Source organism: Pezoporus occidentalis, unplaced genomic scaffold, assembly GCF_034315485.1.
Source record: "Pezoporus occidentalis ecotype Australia unplaced genomic scaffold, CSIRO_AGI_Poc_V1 ctg34, whole genome shotgun sequence".
Taxonomy (NCBI): domain Eukaryota; kingdom Metazoa; phylum Chordata; class Aves; order Psittaciformes; family Psittacidae; genus Pezoporus; species Pezoporus occidentalis.
The window spans coordinates 3,433,740-3,454,507 of record NW_026915376.1 but is presented as its reverse complement, the minus strand read 5'-3'; the positions used below and the strand labels follow the sequence as shown (position 1 = coordinate 3,454,507).

Here is a 20,768-nt window from a genome sequence, read left to right as displayed (position 1 = left end):
AAAAGAATATGGAAATTTGAAGAGCTTTAAGAACCAGGAAGGAGGGAAAGAAAGAATGCTTATAACATTTATGTTATAAAGAAACTGAGGCTTTTGAAAGTATGCCCTTTGCTGTAATCTTTTATTGCATTGTTGCCTATTTATAAAGAGCCCTTCAGCTTTTCCTTGTTCAATTTTGCCTGCAGAATCTATACGTACATATCTTCAAGCCTCACGATATCCTGAACCTTTGCCACAAGGATGACATCATTAAATAACTAAAATAGCTTAGAAGCAAAGTCTCCCAAAGCGGCCTTCCGTACTCAGAAGTCTGATACAAAAAGACATCAATGGCCTACCAGAAACCACAAATGAAGATATGAATGCCTTACTGTTACTATAAGAAATTAGTGATTTATGAGTATGACTTCATACTGTGCTCAAATAAAATAAAACAAAATCTGATGTCCACACACAAGCATGGACATTTCAAATTATATATTCAATTGCACGCTCTTACTTGATGCATTCAGTTTCACATGGGGTATTTCGCAATGATGATTATGTTAAAAGTGGTAGGTGATCGGCTTTGTTTTCACAAGGAACTGTAATCAATGACTCAACTTGTTGCTTCAGTCCTGTGCATACTTATTTTTCTGTATTTTTAAATTCCAACCTTCTTTCTCATCACTATGGCATCTAGCTTAGTAGTCTATCAATTCAAACCTATGACAACTACAAATACTAGTGATAACTTGAGGGAAGACCGTATTATGTTAGCATGGAAACAGAGGTGTATGCTTCCACATACGTTCCATTCTTTTATTTTGTTAAATACAATTGCACAAGAGGGTTACTGAGCATCTCTACTTAAAACAGACCAGATGGCAAATGGGAGAGGCTCAGAAATTAATGGTGAGCTTTGCAAACAATCTCAGCAGAAGCTTTTACTTTTATGTGGTTTTGTTTTTCTTTTCCTAAGGGAATACTCTTCCTTGTACGATTATCAATTAGAGCCTTTCTGAAGCTCTTTAATCAGACTTTGAATTTTTACTTGGCTGAGTAGTAAAATCCTTGTAATTGAGGAAAGTTTATTAGAAGTTATGATGAAATCCATAAAGCACTTTACATATCAGACGTCGAAGTTAAAATCAGGATAAAAAAACATGTAAGTTAGGATACATAGCATATATACTTCTGTAAAAATGACAGAAGTTGTATGAGAAGAGTTATACAACACTAATTATTAGTGAAACACACTAATAGGATTCTGTGTCATCTCAAAAAAATGGACAAATACATGTAGAAAGTTCTATTCCTCGTCACTTGTCAATCTGACTAAAATAATGCAGTAGACACACAGGACTGACCAGTGCCACAACACCATAGTTGCCAAACATGCTAATCTTCACCATATATAAGACTATTTTCCACAGAAACATTTTAGTGAAATGACAGTTTGAGACCTTTTAATGTTCAGCCATACCAAACTGAATGGATTTTATTTATACATAATGTTATCCTGCGCATGGTTGGTTTTATGGTAGAACGAGTATTGTGCTCAAGTACAATTTCATTAAAAGGTAACCTGAAAAAAGTTTTTAACATCCCTGCCCCCCATGAACAAATGAGACATTTCCACAACCATAATTATTTTATCTGTTCAATCAATCTAATGAAACTTAATTCACTTTCAAAAGCTCATTTGTGGAAATTTCAAATGCATGAGAAAATCTTACCTTTCTTTAAACTAAATAATTTATATGATTTCTGATACTAAGATATGCAGGAACACTATGGACAGCTGGGCTTATGCATTATGTTTGATTTAAGAATAGATCTTAAGCCTCAACGCTCATATTTGGCCTTCCACAAAGTCTGAGGCAAAGCTGGATGCAAAAGTTTTTCTTTTTGCCCATTTTTATTTTAAATACTTAGCCTTATGGTTCAGATCTCAAACATTTAAATGGGTTGCTTACATAAGTTCACTGGCATGCATACTATGATTACCAATAACCATTATCAGCAGAAATTAATGAACATATAGGATGCCTTAACATGAAAGTTTCCCCACCTGTGTATCCTTGTACTTTTCTCTTAAGTCCATGAGCCGGTGATAAGCTTTAATTGCTTCTGAGAACTCTCCAACATCTGTACTGGTGAGAAGATAGTTCTCCCATATTTGCCAGTGCTCATAGTTGCACTTGAGAGCTTCTTGAAGGGTTCGAAATGCTTTGATTCTAATCAATAATAAAAAAGTAGAGAAAAGAAGATTCTGTATTAAAGACTAAATATCGAAGATTTCTAAACTATAATTATCTGCCATTGTATCAACTAAAAAGCTGCTTATTAAAAAAAGCAGATTTAGAAAACAGTGCCATGTAAAAGTTACTGTTTATAATTTTCAATACTGTTAATTCATAGAGTCATAGAATGGTCTGGTTTGGAAGGGACCTTAAAGATCATCCAGTTCCAACCCTCCTGACATGGGTAGAGACACCTTCCCCTAGACCAAGCTCAAAGCCCCATCCAGGCTGGCCTTGAACACTGCCAGGGATGGGGCTACCACTGTGCAACCTGTGCCAGTGTCTCACCGTCCTCACAGTAAAGGACTGCTTCCTAATGTCTAACCTAAATCTACCTTCATTTAGCTTAAAGCCATTCCCTCTTGTCCTGTGATACATGCCCTTGTAAAAAGTGCTTGTAAAAAAGTCACAATTACATTTGTCAAAAAAATAATGACAATTGCACCATCTATGTCAGCATCTGCTTTTCCGAATTTTTAACTGGAATGAGGAGAAAAGAAGCTTATTTATGCTGCAGTTGTAACACACATTAAATAAAATCACTGAGTTCACTGCGGATGCAGAATAATAGTGACTGTGATTTATTTCAAACATTGGCACGTGGTGCACACCCACTGCACAGAATCCCATCAGTTTCAACCTTTTTTTTCTTTTCTCATGCCAGCTGGCAGCATTACTTTCACTCTGTTTCCTGATGCTGTGCTGCTCAGTACAAATTTGTCAGAGTGGCCCCAAACACTACCAGGGTCCCTCATCAAAGGCGATGTCCAGTGTATCATCTTACTGCGGCAGGAAGAAGGGCTGTGGAATAAAGGTGGGCAGCATAATTCCTATAAACTCACTGTCAAGTATGGAAGCATCTTTATTTTTCCACATAGATCCACTGCAGGCAACTCTAGCATTCCCTTACTCAAGGAGAGAGGTAATGGAATTCTCTGGTAAGGAACATAAGACAGATTGGCCAAAACAAGAGTATGGGCTGAAAGCTGCTGACCTACAGTTTACAGAGGTATGACATCCTATGCAACATGCAACCAAAGGTGCTGGAAAGGAGGCATAAAAGTAAGAAATCTTAATGCAATATGATGCACATGTTACTAAGGTCTGGGTGCCTACTGCTTAAAGCTTTAAACATACTGCCAGAAGTTTGAACAAATTAGAAACTATAAAAACAGCTTTGCTAAAGAATCAGAATGGTATGGTTCTTGGGACTTTAAGAGACTGAAGCTTACTCTCATCTGGGAAGTCATGATATATAGAACAAATACAAAGAAATAAATTCCTTTAAATGAAAACTTGAAACAGAGTTTTCCCAAGCCAGTAAAAATCTTCTTTGGAGAGGTATTACAGTAAGTCTCTTCTTAATAAAGATCATACAAAGATGGCTTGTTTCAAAGTTTGCAGTTCACTTGCTCTATTGCTTGAGTAAGTTGCTAAAAGCACTGTCTAAAGTAAGACAGCTCAAAGAAATTGTTGGTTGAGTTTCAAAAACAGGACCCAGAAGAGTGTAAATATCCCAGTCAGGAGAAGGGAATATCTAACCAATGGATAAGGCCAGTAAAAGTTTGGAATGACTGGGTCCGGGAAAAATCTAAATAACTACTGATCTAAGCATATAGTATTAAAAGAGTCACCAAATACATATGAAGAGACCTGACCAATAGAGCAAAATTTTTGAAGAAAAACAGGTCATTTGGCACAGGCAGGATCTTTCCGTGTTCACTCCCTGTTCTCTTCTGATATACATGATATTGCCAAGTGAACGTACTAACAGTTAGGTCTCCTCCACTGTTAACAGTCTTAGCAAGGGATTTCGAGCCATGACTTTGATAGATTATACTAGAAAAGAACAGAGACTTGCTCCTTCCTCTGTGGATATTGCTACAATGGAAGCTGGGATCTGCCACAACTCTCTGACGGGTTAGAAGATGCTCTGGCTGACTCATGTACCCCAATCACCTTGAGATACCGTATCTGAAACTGCTGTACAACATCTGCAGCATTAGCCTGTATGATCTCCCCCATCTTCTCAAAAAAGTCAACAAGTTACCAGGAGGGGAGATGTCAATCAGATGGAACTCTGAAACGCAGACAAGACACCTGAGGGATGGAAATTGTATTCTTCAAATCACTTGCTACACTAATAAAGTCCTCCACGTTATCAAAACAAACACCCTATGTATTTAATGAATCATATAATAATGGATTATCCTTAACCGGGGCAACAGTTAAACCATTTTATATCTAAACAGGAAACAGCAGGCACTACCTGCTGCAGAGCAATCACCAGGATTTTACGCAAAGCACAGATGGCCAGTCCCAGTTTGTTCTGAGAAACATGAGATCCAGATCTCAAAGGCTTCCTGGCACGCAGAGAAGTTTTTCTGGTAAACTTTCATCACAATTAATTTTTCTGGAGGAAATTCAGAATACACAAAACCTGTGGACTCTTTAAAAAAAAACGCCCTTAAAGAAAAAACAAGAAACCCCCTTTTATTTGGGTGTCAGCAAGTTGTTTGCATATACTTTTCAAAACAACTTAAGATTTTGTATTTATTGTATGAGAATCCACTAAGCCTTAACCAAATGCACAATCCTTGCTTGCGACTGATTTAAAAGCCTGGCTGGACTAAAGCCTGATTCTGATGAGGGAGCAAAAGAAAATGATTCAATTAAATACCTTATTTTTGTTTTCTTTTTTCAATTCTACCCCAATTTTATTTTTCTTTTTCCTAGAAGTCTTGAAAAATAAGAATTTACACTTTCAGCATCACTCAGTCTGCCCTCTACAATAAGTTATGCTGAAATGAGCTACTACAGATATCCCTTGTTTTGAGAATCAGTTAAACTAAAAATCTTGGAGCAGATTCTCCTGGAAGGCATGCTAATGCACACAAAAAACAACAAGGTGCTTGGTGACAGCCAGCATGGCTTCACTAAGGGGAAATCCTGCCTGACCAATTTGGTGGCCTTCTACGATGGGGCTATGGAACTAATGGACAGGGGTAGAGCACCTGATGTCATCTACCTGGAGCTGTGCAAAGCATTTGACACTGTCCCACACAACATCCTTGTCTCTAAATTGGAGAGACATCAATTTGATGGATGGACCACTCGGTGGATAAAGAACTGGCTGGATGGCTGCACACAAAGAGTTGTGGTCAATGTCTCAATGTCCGGCTGGAGACCAGTAACAAGTGGTGTCCCTCAGGGATCGGTGTTGGGACCGGTCTTGTTCAACATCTTTGTCGGTGACATGGACAGTGGGATTGAGTGTGCCTTCAGCAAGTTTGCCGATGACACCAAGCTGTGTGGTTTGGTTGATACCCTGGAGGGAAGGAATGCCATCCAGAGGGATCTCAACTCGCTTGTGAGGTGGGCTGATGCCAACCTCATGAAGTTTAATCATGACAAGTGCAAGGTCCTACACCTGGGTCAGAGCAATCCCAGGCACAGCTACAGGTTGGGCAGAGAAGAGATTCAGAGCAGCCCTGCGGAGAAGGACTTGGGGGTGTTGGTCGATGAGAAAATGAACATGAGCTGGCTCCAGTGTGCACTCGCAGCCCAGAAAGCCAACCGTATCCTGGGCTCCATCAAAAGGAGCGTGACCAGCAGGTCGAAGGAGGTGATCCTGCCCCTCTAACTCTGCTCTCAGGAGACCTCACTTGGAGTATTGTGGGCAGTTCTGGTGTCCTCAACATAAAAAGGACATGGAACTGTTGGAACAAGTCCAGAGAAGGGCCATGAGGATGATCAGGGGACTGGAGCACCTCCAGTATGAAGACAGGCTGAGAAAGTTGGGGCTGTTCAGCCTGGAGAAGAGAAGGCTGCGTGGAGACCTCATAGCAGCCTTCCAGTATCTGAAGGGGGCCTGCAGGGATGCTGGGAAGGGACTCTTCATTAGGGACTGTGGTGATAGGACAAGGGGTAACGGGTTAAAACTTAAACAGGGGAAGTTTAGATTGGCTATAAGGAAGAAGTTCTTTACTGTAAGGATGGTGAGGCACTGGAATGGGTTGCCCAAGGAAATTGTGAATGCTCCACCCCTGGCAGTGTTCAAGGCCAGGCTGGACAGAGCCTTGGGTGACACGGTTTAGTGTGAGGTGTCCCTGCCCACGGCAGGGGGGCTGGAACTAGGTGATCTTAAGGTCCTTTCCAACCCTAACTATTCTATGATTCGATCTATAAGCGACTATACATATAATCCAAGAATTTCCTATTCCACAGCAAATACTGGCCACACTTGCCTATCTGCATGTAATACTTGCATGACTTAAGATTTCCTGTACACATACTCCTCTTCCTTGGGATTCCTGTGGAAGAATGGTCAGAAACATTCCCCCTTTACTGCTTTTGATACCACAACAAACACGTCACAAGTTCTGTATGTATTTAGCATGTTAAATCACAAGAGTGTTTTCCCCTTAAATCTAGTGAGATTAACGTAATATGAATTGACATAAGCCTGAATACATAAGTTTGCCTGAAATGGATGTATCTTTTTAACTTCCTAGTCAAATTAGTTCCCAACTTTAATATTAATATTTTGCGTTGGTTGTACTTACTACATCACAAAGAGTTTTAACAAGAAAAAGAAGTGTAGGAGGAGAGGTACTTTTCTAAAGCTTATGAAGCTCCAGTTCCTGTAAAATGAAATAGGTTATCAATGATCCAACCTGGGAATGAGAATTGAAGGAATAAGAATTACAAAATATGAGGTAATCACACAATAAGAATAAAATCTCATGGCATAAAAGGAAATCCCAATTACTTATTTTGCAAGCAGTATCTTCTAATCCATTTACAGTACTTACTTCTGTTTTAATCTGATATAAGCAGTTGATAAATTGTTCCAAGCCTCAGCATTCTGTAATGATAAAAGTAGTACAAAAAGTCACTAAGGCTTACTGCTAATACATAAATTAAATGACTGTGAAATATTTCACTAATCATACACATTAATGCATATTTTCTACAAGCAGCCAAAATATTACCCTAAAATAGAAATGATATTAAAATAGAAATACATAAATATTACTGACTAAAACAGCAATCAGGTACATAAATACCAATTAACTGCCTTCTCATTGGAATACACCAAGTCAGCTCTTGCCTTCATTTTAAACTGTAAACAGGCACTCTCTTCAGGATCTAGCTGGGATGATGGGTGAGGTCGGTGCTCCCAGCAGCTCATCACGTCTCACTAGCTGAAAGCTACTTACCTGCACCACTCTTAATGGAAAAAAACATCTGAATTATCTCCTAATGCATCTCAGACAAAACTAGCAGGGTTAGTTCTAGCATGTTTATCAACTGTTGTAGCTGAAAAGGATTACAGAATTACAGTCTTTCCTCTGGTAAAACCAGCAGAGGCATGTACAAAGATGATTCCTGCCCATTGCCTTTCACTGCTGTAAACTTGAAGCCGCAATAAAGGAAAAAAGAATACTCTGTCACCTTTCATTGCTCTCTCCTCAAAAGAAAAGAATGAATATAAGTGTCTATGAAGTAGGGAGCATGTGAGCAACATGCTGGTAGTGAGGATTTTTGACAAAAGTATTGCCGGTTCATTGCTGAGAGGTAATTCTGATGACCATTCTGCTACCTCAGGCCACAGTCACACTCATATGGCAACACTGTACATGCTTGCCCGCTGCATCCTGAAAACCTGGCTAATAGGCTCCATTCTCCCTGTGACCTATACAGCTACAAATTCACCTGACACAGACAACCACTTACTTTTTTTATTATTATTTTTCCTTCAGGAAAATTTGATTAGAGGAGTAAGTATTTTAATTTATTTTTTTTTGTTTTATCTCTTTTCAGCACTCCTCACAGTCTATTCATTCCCTCTTCTCTTTCTAGCAATGTATACAAGCATAAAGGAATTTCTGCTCAAACATATTTTAACATTCACGCACATATATATATTTGGACGAAGTTAAGCATTGGGCAAGTATTTTTATGACGCCTCATGACAAAAATATATACCCATGCACAAGTTTAATTTATTTGAAGGGCTAACATTTAAACAAGTTTTTCATTATTGCCTTGCTTGTTTATAATGAAAACATCCTTGTTGCTTTTAGATAAGCCATCTAAATCGGTTGTTGAAAAATACGTACATCTGGTTCCAATGTCACACAGCGCTGAAATGCTTTGGCAGCACCTTCATAGCCTTCTAAAGCAATGTATGCACAGCCCAAGGAAAACCATACACCTAACTGGAGAGAAAAAAAAACAATGATTACAGATACACATACATATTTCTGCACACAAGCAATAATTTTGCCTGGATGCTCAAACACACACTACTCTCGTAGACATGAAGAACAAGACAAAAAGTCTCTGGGGTAAGAATTAAATCAAGACCCTCAGGAGATGCTACAATAAGGAGGCAAAAAGTATAAAGATTATATCTCAGAATACTTGACTAAAACGGAGAAGGTAACATGCTGGAGGATACTGGAAGGCTGTGAAAGGAGAAATCCCAGAAAATACAGGACGATTTCAGTAATTCCACATAGGCTGGTAAATACCTTAAATAAATGAAATTCCAAGGGTAAATTTTTTTGATTTGAAGAAGCTAGTCAGAAGACAGCACTTACACCTTGATCCCGACCAGTATGAACGATCAGGTTCAAAAAGTTGCCATACAAGACACTTTGTAACCCATCTAGATTACTAGTCCTTCAAAACCAAAAGTGTCTCATTTAATACAGAGGATATGAAATGTAAGAGCTACTCAAAAAACTAAAAGGGGCAGCTAAAGAGTAAAGGTCTGCAGAAGACTTGACACATTTAAAGACAAGACATTCCAAAGCCTGGAGCAACTGCATACTGTCATTCAAAAAGGGTCTAAAAAGACTAAGCAATCATACAGTTAAAAACAAAATAAAGGAGATTATTAAGAATAAGAGAACATACTTGAAACACTGGTGTGCTAGACAATTAAGAAAGCTCAAAAAGAACACATCTGATCCCCAAACATGGTAGCTGTATAAAACCCCCAAATGAAGCCAAACAAAAAAAGGTTCATTGCCTTTGATCTACTATAGCAATGAAATGATATTTTATCACCCCTCAGGTATGTGCAAAAAAAAGCATGATTTTTTTTTCCACAATATAAGTACAGTGACTCTCTAATAATATATTTAGGATACAGATTAAGAATGGACTTAAGCTATTTTTCTGTGGAAAGAATGGCAAGAATTCCCTTTTTATTGGGGAGGGCATGGAACCTGCTTGTCCCACTGGCTGATGTAACAACTGTTCTGAGCGAAGTGACTGACTGAAAGGTAGCGTAAGGAAAACTGCATCTGAAGTCCAAAACCAGACTTTTGTCAAGGCCTGTGGAACTAGGTTAAAGTTCTTTTTTGGAAACCAAGAAAAGTGCACTGGCAAGAGGTTCAGATGGTGCTACTGATTGGAAAAACACATGAAAATGAGCTGTAAATTTTTATCCTTTCCACAACTGAAGACAGTGACCAGTGAAGGAAGATAATTTAAGCTTGTACTCTTTGTTAAAACTTGACATCAGGAATTTCTAGGCAAACCTTTAATAAATCTAAATGATTATGAAATGCTTTAAGAAAGTCTAAACAATTCTCTCATATTAGTGGGAATACCATTCCAGAGTAACCTAATTACAGTATAGCCAAACACTTAAAAAGAATACATGACAAATACATTCCTCCCCCAACCCCCCACAGTGAGTAAACTCTTTGGTAAAATACTCTTAGGAGTACAGCAGCGTTAGTTTAGAAACAATCTGTACCCTGTAGAAGAAAGTGAGTGTCTGGAGTTAGTAGTCACTATAAAATTTTAAGAGCTCTAGTTGAGTGCAAACCTAGCTGAGTCCCTTTTTGATTACTCTTTTTTTGGCATCATTTCTCTTTTCTTTTAATTCAACTTATTTTGAACAAAACACACTGACAGAATGCACTATGGTTTTAAGGAAATATAGAACCTTTCATACTAATTTACAGTGACAGACTCTAGCTAAAACTGTTGCTTAAATTACTTTTACTACAAGATAAGAATTGTTGAGAATAAGGGTCTCATTGCACTCTCCAAAACTTTAAATTCCAGATGTAGTTGATGGCAAGCTACTTCTAAAGTGTGACTCTTGTCCCAAATTGGAGAAAAGATCACTTGCCTTCCTTCACAGCCAAGAAAATCAGCCTGAGAAGTTACGAGATAAATCATCTAGCATAAAAGAGGATTATTCTTTTCTTGAAGAAAGTGACATACTGGAGAACAGTGTGCACACAAAATAGGTGCTATGAACACTCTGTTTTCTGTAAAATTTAAATATAAAGTGACCAGATTTAGAGAACTATACACTGCCCAGCACATGAATGAACACATCTGTAATTTAATAAGCCATAAATTGTTATTCAGACTTTCACCACTGGAGAACTGACTGCAGGAGTCTTTTGATGTCTGGAATGGTCTCAGTCCAGCCTCACAAGATGCTCACAGTGAAAGTGCAAAAGAACTGGCTGGATGGCTGCATGCAAAGAGTTATGGTCAACGGCTCAATGTCCAGCTGGAGACCAGTAACGAGTGGTGTCCCTCAGGGATCGGTGTTGGCACCGGTCTTGTTCAACATCTTTGTCGCTGACATGGACAGTGGGATTGAGTGCGCCCTCAGCAAGTTTGCCGATGACACCAAGCTGTGTGGTTCGGTTGATACCCTGGAGGGAAGGAATGCCATCCAGAGGGACCTTGACACACTTGTGAGGTGGGCTGATGCCAACCTCATGAAGTTTAACCATGACAAGTGCAAGGTCCTACACCTGGGTCGGAGCAATCCCAGGCACAGCTACAGGTTGGGCAAAGAAGAGATTCAGAGCAGCCCTGCAGAGAAGGACTTGGGTGTGTTGGTCGATGAGAAACTGAACATGAGCCAGCTTCAGTGTGCACTCGCAGCCCAGAAAGCCAACTGTATCCTGGGCTGCATCAAAAGGAGCGTGACCAGCAGGTCCAAGGAGGTGATCCTGCCCCTCTACTCTGCTGTCATGAGACCTCACTTGGAGTATTGTGTGCAGTTCTGGTGTCCCCAACATAAAAAGGACATGGAACTGCTGGAACAAGCTCAGAGGAGGGCCACGAGGATGATCAGGGGACTGGAGCACCTCCCATATGAAGACAGGCTGAGAAAGCCGGGGCTGTTCAGCCTGGAGAAGAGAAGGCTGCGTGGAGACCTCATAGCAGCCTTCCAGTATCTGAAGGGGGCCTACAAAGATGTTGGAGAGGGACTCTTCACTAAGGACTGTAGTGATAGGACAAAGTATAATGGGTTCAAATTTAAACACAGGAAGTTTAGATCGGATATAAGGAAGCAGTTTTTTACTGTAAGGGTGGTGAGGCACTGGAATGGGTTGCCCAAGGAAGTTGTGAATGCTCCATCCCTGGCAGTGTTCAAGGCCAGGTTGGACAAAGCCTTGGGTGACATGGTTTAGTGTGAGTTATCCCTGCCCATGGCAGGGGGGTTGGAACTTGATGATCTTCAGGTCCTTTCCAACCCTAACTATTCTATGATTCTAATACAGACAGATTTTAGAAGACATTGTTATGTCAATCCACACTGCCCATCTGCTTAATCTATTTGAAAGAATTCATCTGAATTCTAAACAGAGCTTTCTGAGCACCAAGAGGAAGAAGGGCTCTCTTTCCTATATGGACTGGCCTATTTTTCTTGCATTGCCTTTCATTTTAAGCTTTCTTTGGATAGGATCTAAAAAAAAAAAAGCATCTCAGTAGCATATTTCTACATTTTGAGCCCTGTAGGCAAACTTCTGCCGCCCTTTATTATACAGGAGTCCTCCTGTTTTTAATATGGTTCTAATCTAGGAGATATATATTTTGCTGGCATTTCCTGAGTAAGAGACCTGAAAAACAAGGGAAGCATTTTTGCTCATTTTTGCTTTCCATTCTAACAGTGTTTATAAGTTACCTGGAATTTACATAAATGAGAACAGGACTCTGATACACTGGAATAAAATACCTCATCGAAATGCAAAGAATCATCTTCATGATAGACAATTTGAAATGCTGGAAGACTTGAAATTTTTTCTAGAGCTGAAGTCCTTCCTTTGGAAGTGCTCTTTGGAGGGCAAGAAGGAGGAATATCCTAATTTTGCATGGAACTGGGAATGACTATGTAAAGCACAATTTATATACATAAACAACCATAAAACTGTTTTAAATTCTCAAGACCTTTCACAGGGTGGATCTTCCTGGGATGGGACATAGTGGCTGATAAACTAGAAGAGATTGCAAAAACTGCCTGCAGAACAGCTTGCAATCAAAATTACCACTTTAATCAAGAGAACTCAATTTTGACTGTGGTTTCAGTTTTGATACATTAATGCAATAAAAGCTACTGTCATCACAAGTGTAATACAATGTTTCTCAGTGACTCCAGAGCAGGACAGACCAGAACACCTGAAAAAGATTTCTGTGAAAAACAGAGATCAGAGTTTGTAACTCAAAACGAACAGACAAGGCAAAAGTACAACTTCATTAAAGTCTGTACAGCATTCTTGTATCTCCTTTGCTTAACATCTGTTCATGATTTATTTGATGATAATTTTTAATTTTCAATGGCTTGATCTTTTTGAAATAGAAGAGCTGTCCAGGCAAAGAGCTGGCTGTATGCAAGGCCGTAAAAGCAAAAGGATGTCTTAATTTCATTATATTACCATTTTCAGCCAGGCTTCAAAGTAGATGGTGAAAAGTTTGCTAAGAATAGTAATAAGCTGTTACCTTGGCATCTGTGCACAGAATTGCCTTTTAAAAAGTGTGTCCTCACGCAAAACTGAACGCACCAACTAAACCAAAGCCATATGTGTATCATTTCCTAACCTGCATAGGGTTGATCTGCACCGAACGTTCAAAGCACTCCACGCATTCTCTGAATTCCCTGTTGCGGAGGTGGAGGAGGCCTTTGGAGCGCTGGGCGCGGGCGCTGCGGTGCCTGGAGAGCTCCCAGGCCTTGTCATAATACTGGTGATCTTTAAGTACATCACCAAGCAAGCAATATAACCCTGGCGTTTCCTTTTTCTCTAACTCCCGCCTGAGTATTTCTTCTGCCTGTTAAAGAACAAAGGGAAATCAACACATAATGGGACAATTTATTTTCAGTTAATCACCTACCTGAATGAATATCACTTCAGCACCTTGCAGTCATCAGTAAGGGAACTGTATCTTCATCCAACACAGCAAAGAAAGTCTAGAGAGAATCTGGTTCCAAACTTTTTTTAAACTAGTCCATTTCAACATCAACATGGCTTTTGGTTTAACACTAAGAGAAATATATCTATTAAAACAAGAAGCAGCTTGTTCCTCATTTTATATCTCAGGTGTGCATTCTGTCCCAAAGGCAAGTATCAGTCCTGGACATCAAACTTACACCTACTTCATAGCAATGCAGAAGCAACACCATTAACATATGCGCAATCCAAAAACGTTTATTATCTGTGGGTTTTATATATTTTAGTAAGTAATCTCGCAACAGGTGTCATTCCTTTTACTCTAATCACTCTTTTCTGAAAACAATGATCTCCATTCTGCTATGGGTGAAGACACATCCACTTTCATGCTGTTGGTTTTGGAAACGCTACTCTTTTACATCAGATGCAGAAGTTATAAATTGATCTAAATGTTTGCAATAAAATATATTCAGAAGATACACCATGTTACGAAAAAGAAGATACAAACTTTGTCTCCCAGACATCTATCATGGGCTTTCCAACTTTCAAAAGCTTTTTATCTCGGGGCACTGCCTAACTCTAGCAATAAAATTATTGTTTCTCTTTTAAACAAGAGATAGTCTGCTTTCTGTGGCTTTTTGGAAAGATAAATACACTGCACAGATGATCTGTTGTTCGGACCAAACTCTCTCAGTCAGTCCCCTGCTGCAAAAATGCAACATCCAGAATTCAGTTCAGTATCATTTTTCGATTGGAAAAAGTCTGTTTGAACCCTCTGAACCAAGAAAGATCCAACACAGCCTGCCAAAAAATTAAAGTTTGATAGTGTAATACTAGTGAGTCTTCTATCACAGCTAGTTTATCTAAAACAAAAGCTGGTTCATATCTGCATTTAAATTATTACTGCTTTTCTTGTTTCTGTAAGAAATGTTTTCTTTGCCCTTCAAATGATCTCTAGAAGCAGTCTCTTACTCTTCTTCCAATCCGTAAAATTAATTGACCCTGTTGGTAAATCATCTTTAGAAGAAGTACTTTGTTTTACTTGGTTCTCAAATATTTAATGCACATTTTTTTTTAACACATTCTTACTTTATTTTTTAAAATAAAGTAACAGCAAAGTGTACAAACATCTGAAGTGCACAAATGTGCAGAAGGGATGCACTGTCTAAATTTCTGAACGGATCTTAAGCTAGCAAAAACAGAATCCCATTAAGAAAAAAAATGATTGGCTGAATATTAGGAAAATTACTTAATGGCAAGTGTTTTTAAATGCCTGTGGAACAGTTCTCCAAAGAAAGCCAAAGAAAACATTACTTAAAATTTAGAATTAACCTTGTCAAAGCACTAAAAAACCTCACCTAACAAGACAAACGGCACTTGCAGAGGGTTTGGTTAACGGGCAGTTTACTTCCCCTTCTCTGCCTCCATGAGCTGCTATGACATATTAATAATAGATCTTTAAGATAACTTTTTTCTAGATCAGAGAGAACGGGGTGCTTTAATGTGTGCAGGAACCACATTAGGCACCAAAAGGTAATTTTCCCCCTTTAGATAAAGAAAAAAGATTGAAATGCTGCTGTGTAAACAGCAGCTATGAGGTGAAAAGTGCATTGCATGCTGCTTCTTTGGCTCTTCCTCTGTAGGGCACTCTCAAGCTCAGATTCCCAAGCTGTGGCAGTGCCTAGTACTAATCGTACACTAGACTAGAAAGCTAACTATACACTAATTGTATTTCACATTTAAGAACATAAACTCATCATGTTCTCTGGTCTAAGCTTACAAGACTTCGTTGCCAACATAAATATTTCAGCACACAGATAAAACAGAAGAAGGGCACAAATTAATAAGAACCCTGGTCCTTTAAAAAAAAAAACAACAAATCTTAACAGCAAAAAATATCATCAAGAACAGTTTCCACATAGGTCATGCAGTATACATAAAATATAACCACTAGAAGTTTATTATTACGCATTAAACAGACAGTGATCAATCAGCATGCTTTATAACTAAAAATTGTATCTAAATCATGTAAATTTTGATGAGAAAATTAGCAATCACATTTATCTAAAAAAAACCAACAAAACCAAGCCCAAACAACAAAATAAAATAAATTAAAAAAAAAAACCAAAACACAATCCCAAACTGTATAACTCTTGCTGAGTGAAATGGATGTAACTAGAACAACAATGCTTTTCATAGAATGGTCTGTGCCAGAATGGATGGAGTTCAATACTCAGTTCAAAAGTCAGATGATCTGAAAGTGAAGATTTAGGCTGTTGTCTTGCTTTCTGGACTACTATGGTTGGTATGGGAATTAAACAAGCAGCACTTCACAAGTATCCCCAGTAGGTAAAGAGGGCTCTATTTTAAATAAAAAGTGGTGCTTGTTCATTACTCACTACAGACTTGACCTTGATCTATCCATTTACTTCTCTTTCTCAATTTTGTAGGTACATATAGGAGTCCTTACCTGCCTTCTTTGCCTGTTAGGATATGTAGTGGAAATCAATCAAGCTCTTGATTGAGCTTATGCACTCAGTATAGCACTAGACTCTGCATCTAGGAAGCATTTTGTCAACTTAAAGGCAAGCTTCTGAGCTCTTACAAGTGAGTATAGAGCCATTATCTAGTAAAAGATCCACAAAAAAAGTTTGCTAAATGTCAGTGACAACTTACTATGCAAAATTTGTACTGCTACACAGCTGTGTTGTAACTGAGCGAATCGTGTATTTCCCAAGTGCATAACGTGGAGCCTTATTTACATGCTCTGATTCTTTGTCAGTGCATAATTGAAAAGTAGGAGGCAGGAACATACTGTGATGTGTATGTACTCAAACACATTGATATTGCTGATATCTGGCTGTTTTATTAGATTTTTCAGTATTTAAATCCAGGCTTTATACATAAAAGCATTTGTGAGTGAAAAACATGCATAATTTTATTTAACAGAATTTGTTCCTTTGGGCAGATATGCTAAGGTCTTCAATGACATGAATACACACTGAACAACATATCACTTTAGTAGATTCTCATGCGCTTCTGAAACAATAACTATCATGTTTAAAAACATAAAAACATTTTTTTATAAATACAAACAGTTCATGATCTGAAAGCTTTCTGGTGACGAGCACAGTCACTCCCCTTGGTGTACAGCTACATGTTTCTGATTTTCTGATTTTTTTTGGTCTGAAGCTAGCCTTTTTTCCAGCACTACTGTTACTTAGTACTTAGCATTTTCTATTTTTCAAAGCACAGCACAAACCTTCATTCTGAAAGCATTTCTAAGCAGTTTCCTGTGTCAGATATCCTGTCCTATTCTCCAAGTGCCATTTTCATAACTCCCTAAGGGCAGTTTGTGAATGTAACAAGGACAGAATGCATTTCCAGGAAATGGAAAATATTGACCTCTACTTCTCCACAGTACTGAAAAGACTGGGATATGAGCATACTAGCCCATGGCATACATAATGTGACACAAAATTTGCCAGCAAGACATATTTGTCAGTATATAATGACCGAAATCTAGGCATTGGTGCATGATAATTACAAAACCCATGTAAGTATAAGAATCCCTGCCTTTTTCAGTTAATTGAAGTTACAGCTCTCTATTCTATAAGGTTAAATTAGTTTAAGCATAGTATTTGTGCTTATGGTGTCATAAAGGCACATTCATATATTTACTGCTACCATATAACAGAGAGAAAGAAAAGAGAAGGGAAAAAACCCACCCAAAACCCCATCATATTTTTGTCTGAAAATGAGTATTTTTGAAAACTATTTAAATTCTGAAAGCAATACTTGATAGTTTAAGTTCCTGTGAGAACTTTTGTGTGAGCAACTGCACCAGGCAGAGAGCAAGAGCCTTTCTGAAATGCCCACATTACACCTTGCTGCACATCCAGTTAACTTAGTTTTCCTTCAGTATTTTCAAGAATCACTACCACTGCCTTCTTGTTTCTTATTTACCAATTTCTACTTCATGAGGTCTTAACCCAAATATATATATATTTTTTTTGGCATTCACAGTTTATGACAGACTGACATGTACGTACCCATTTCTTCTGAACAGACTTTCCTCATGATACCCCTGTAGAAGTGAAGGTCTTTTCTGAATGGACAGCTGAAGCCAGACAGCCCTTCATAATCCAGACCCTATTTCAAGACAAGCTGTAAAAAGAAAGTTTTTCTTACCTTTCCGTGCTGTCCTGCTCTTTCATAGCAGATTACTGCATCTTTCCACATTTCCAGCTCCTCAAATATCTGTAAGGCAGAGCTGATGCATCCCAGCTCAAACAGTAAGCTTGCAAGCTGACGCTGGAAAGATAAGAAATTCCAGGTAACTCAAAAAATACTGTAAATACTTTTTACATTTTTAAAAGATGTTAGAGGCACTTCTGACATCATCAAGTACCAGAGAATATGGAATTATTCTCTTGAAACTTCAAGCTGAAAGCCTCTAACAATGTAAATACTTCAAAAAAGACCAAAGAAGCCATCAGTAGAACAGTAAGTGTTTTGATTTTACTTTTGTTCATGTCAGTAGCTTAATTACTTTGAACTACTTTATGATGTAATGCAAAAAATGGAAGCAGACATAGCAAGGAGGAACTGACAGAGCTGAACTCCCACCCCTTAAACGAGCCACATGGCCCATGTGCTGGAGAGCAGCTGCAGCAGGAGGTTGTCAATGCTGAGTGTGGGAAACAGAGCCTGAAGGAGGGCATTAAAGCCTCTTCTAAAAATACTGTGCCATAGCAATCTGTACCTGTGAAAAAATACATACAGAGAGAAAGGCTCTAAAAGGACTTTGTCAGCTACTTGTGAGAAATCACTGTCCCACACAGATGCTGCCAAAAGGCGCTATTTTTCAGTCAAATCAATGTTGTATTTGAGTTCAGGTTCAAATTCCTAGTTGAGTTTTCATCACAGATATGTGATCCTCTTTGTTATTTCACATTCTACTATTATTTCAGTCTGCTTATGAAAATAAATGAGTAATCCTTTTAATTTAAAAATAAACAAGGTATGTTTTCATGACTTTGAAAAGCTGTCTTCAGTCTTTTGTTTGCTTTTTAAAAGGAGATTAAAATCCCATATAGGTTTCATCTTTTAAGAAAGGATAACTTATTTACTATGTGTGACAAATACACAGTTCGGTTTGCCCAGATTAGAGCATTCTGTATAAGGACACCTAATTATGCTATGAGATCCCATACAGTGAACCTCTGCAATGTTGTTGGTGACCCTGAATGGATTCCCTGAAGTTCTCTGCAGATGTCATGGACCTCTTTCCATGGGCTTAGGTTCTGTATCTCTACAAATCCAAGGAACAGACTATAGTCAGAAAAATTAAGAACTGGCTCAGTTCTTTGACAAAAATATAGAAAGAACTCTGAAAATCTCTAATGAAATTATTTGTTGTCTTGATATTAATCGCTTAGGAAAAACCCTACATTTTCCAGTATCAGGAACTAAACCTCGTGTATGTCTTACTAAATTTACTCAGAGTCATATTTGGTAAAAATTATATAAGCAACAACTCTTCATTACTAGAAGACTGCAGTCATCTTCCAGTGGAAGATTAAAAATCCCTATTTTAGTATTTCTATCTTTGGCTTGGAAAAAAGGCTTGGATTGAAAAGTGCTACTCTTGACTATGGGAAATGGAAATCCCATTTACTAAGTACCTGTTGAAAGACTGTGTGGAATAACTTGAGAATGCTAGGAGAAGGTATGATTAGTTAAAGCAACATGCACTGAGGTTAGAAATTGAAAAGTTAAAAGAACACTATTAAAAGTAATTAACATGAACACCTTTGGAGGCACGTAATGCAACTGTTTGTTAAATACAACATCACAAGACAAGACTCTAACGTGTACATTTCTGTTTTAGAAAGAGCTTATTGTCAAGATAAACAGTGTAGTTTTGGAAAAAAAAACAACCAACCAACCCATGTCAGTACTAGTAAAAAGGGGAATGTATTGAAAATAAAAACTTTCTCCACTTGAGGAGTCCTTCTCTGTGCTTTTGACTCTTACTCTGGCTGCTTTGAACATGATCACTTCCTAAAAACAACCCAAGGTGAGTGGTCATCCCAAAGATGAGAAAGATGCAAATAATAGTAGCATAACTTAAACAGTAATAAATAGAAAGAGAGTTTCAAGATATTTTTGAGGGAGATGTTGGAAGCTTGCAAGTTTCGGTCCATTTTTTATTGGACAAAAAAGCAAAACAAAGAATTGCCCTACAAGCAATTACTTCCATGCATGACAGAAAAAGATAAATGAATGCAAAACACTCTGGAACTTGATTTCTTGCCAGAAAACCCTGATGTGTTGTTATGTCTTTATTTCTACAGTGTTTCAATTCAAGATCTTATCACACTCAAGTTTGGAGTCATGCAGTATCAAAAATAAAAAGAACCACAGACTTAAATTAAAGCTTGAAATGGGATTGCTTCACACCTGTATGGCCCAATGTGGAGGCACCTGACAGCAGTAGAAAATCTTCATGCGTTCAGATACTGATGTATTCACACCTTCAAACTGATCTGCAAGTGCCTGGTAAATGCAAAGTATATTCAGATTAGTATTTTCTTAAGACTTAATGAACCTGAAAAAAATAAAATTCAAAGCATTCAGGATTTTAAGTATTCTTGACATACTGGACAAATTACATTAAAGATACACTAAACACCAGTAAGCTTACACTATAGTGTTTTACTACCCTATGTAAGAAAATCTAATAAAAATATATGTTAAAACTTTATTATAGATAATAAAAAAAAAGCTTTGAAAATACTAAAATTTCAAAGTGCATGTAACAGTAAAAAGAATCAAATTTACAACCCCCAAACAATACTTGCAATGTAACGCTATGTCAAATATTAACATGACCTTGCCTACTGCATTTCAATCCTTTAGCTAGCTTTTCCACAAGGCAGTATCGATGTGCATTAGGCATGAAAATTCTTATTAAAAAGAGAAAGACAAACACATTATAGTGGACCATGCTTTTGGAAACACAGCTCTAATATAGAATTATTGTGAAGTGTTTACTCCTAAAGCTCTTCGAAAGAGAATGATAACTTTCACATAGCAGAAGTGCAGCAACTTCACTTCAGCAGTAACTTTTTCTCTGAAAATCCACAATGAAGTTATTACATCAAAATTCAATAGCAAGAAGGATAAAATATTAAAGGTAGCTATGGTCAAAAAGTTGGTTTGATATTTCAAGATTAGGGAGAACCCTCTTCAAATGCCA

General features: G+C 38.0%; 1 protein-coding gene across 1 annotated transcript in view; it reads right to left on the bottom strand.

Moving 5' to 3' along the window:
• Positions 1-20,768, bottom strand: part of TTC27 (tetratricopeptide repeat domain 27) — a 117,186-nt gene that overhangs the window by 11,958 nt on the left and 84,460 nt on the right. Inside the window, exons 11-16 of the mRNA XM_062629564.1 lie at positions 19,970-20,065; positions 17,696-17,818; positions 13,158-13,385; positions 8,411-8,509; positions 7,100-7,152; positions 2,054-2,219 (exon numbers count right to left, since the gene is read on the bottom strand). Of these exons, the coding sequence (XP_062485548.1) occupies positions 2,054-2,219; positions 7,100-7,152; positions 8,411-8,509; positions 13,158-13,385; positions 17,696-17,818; positions 19,970-20,065 (765 nt within the window). The remainder of the gene's footprint in view (positions 1-2,053; positions 2,220-7,099; positions 7,153-8,410; positions 8,510-13,157; positions 13,386-17,695; positions 17,819-19,969; positions 20,066-20,768) is intronic.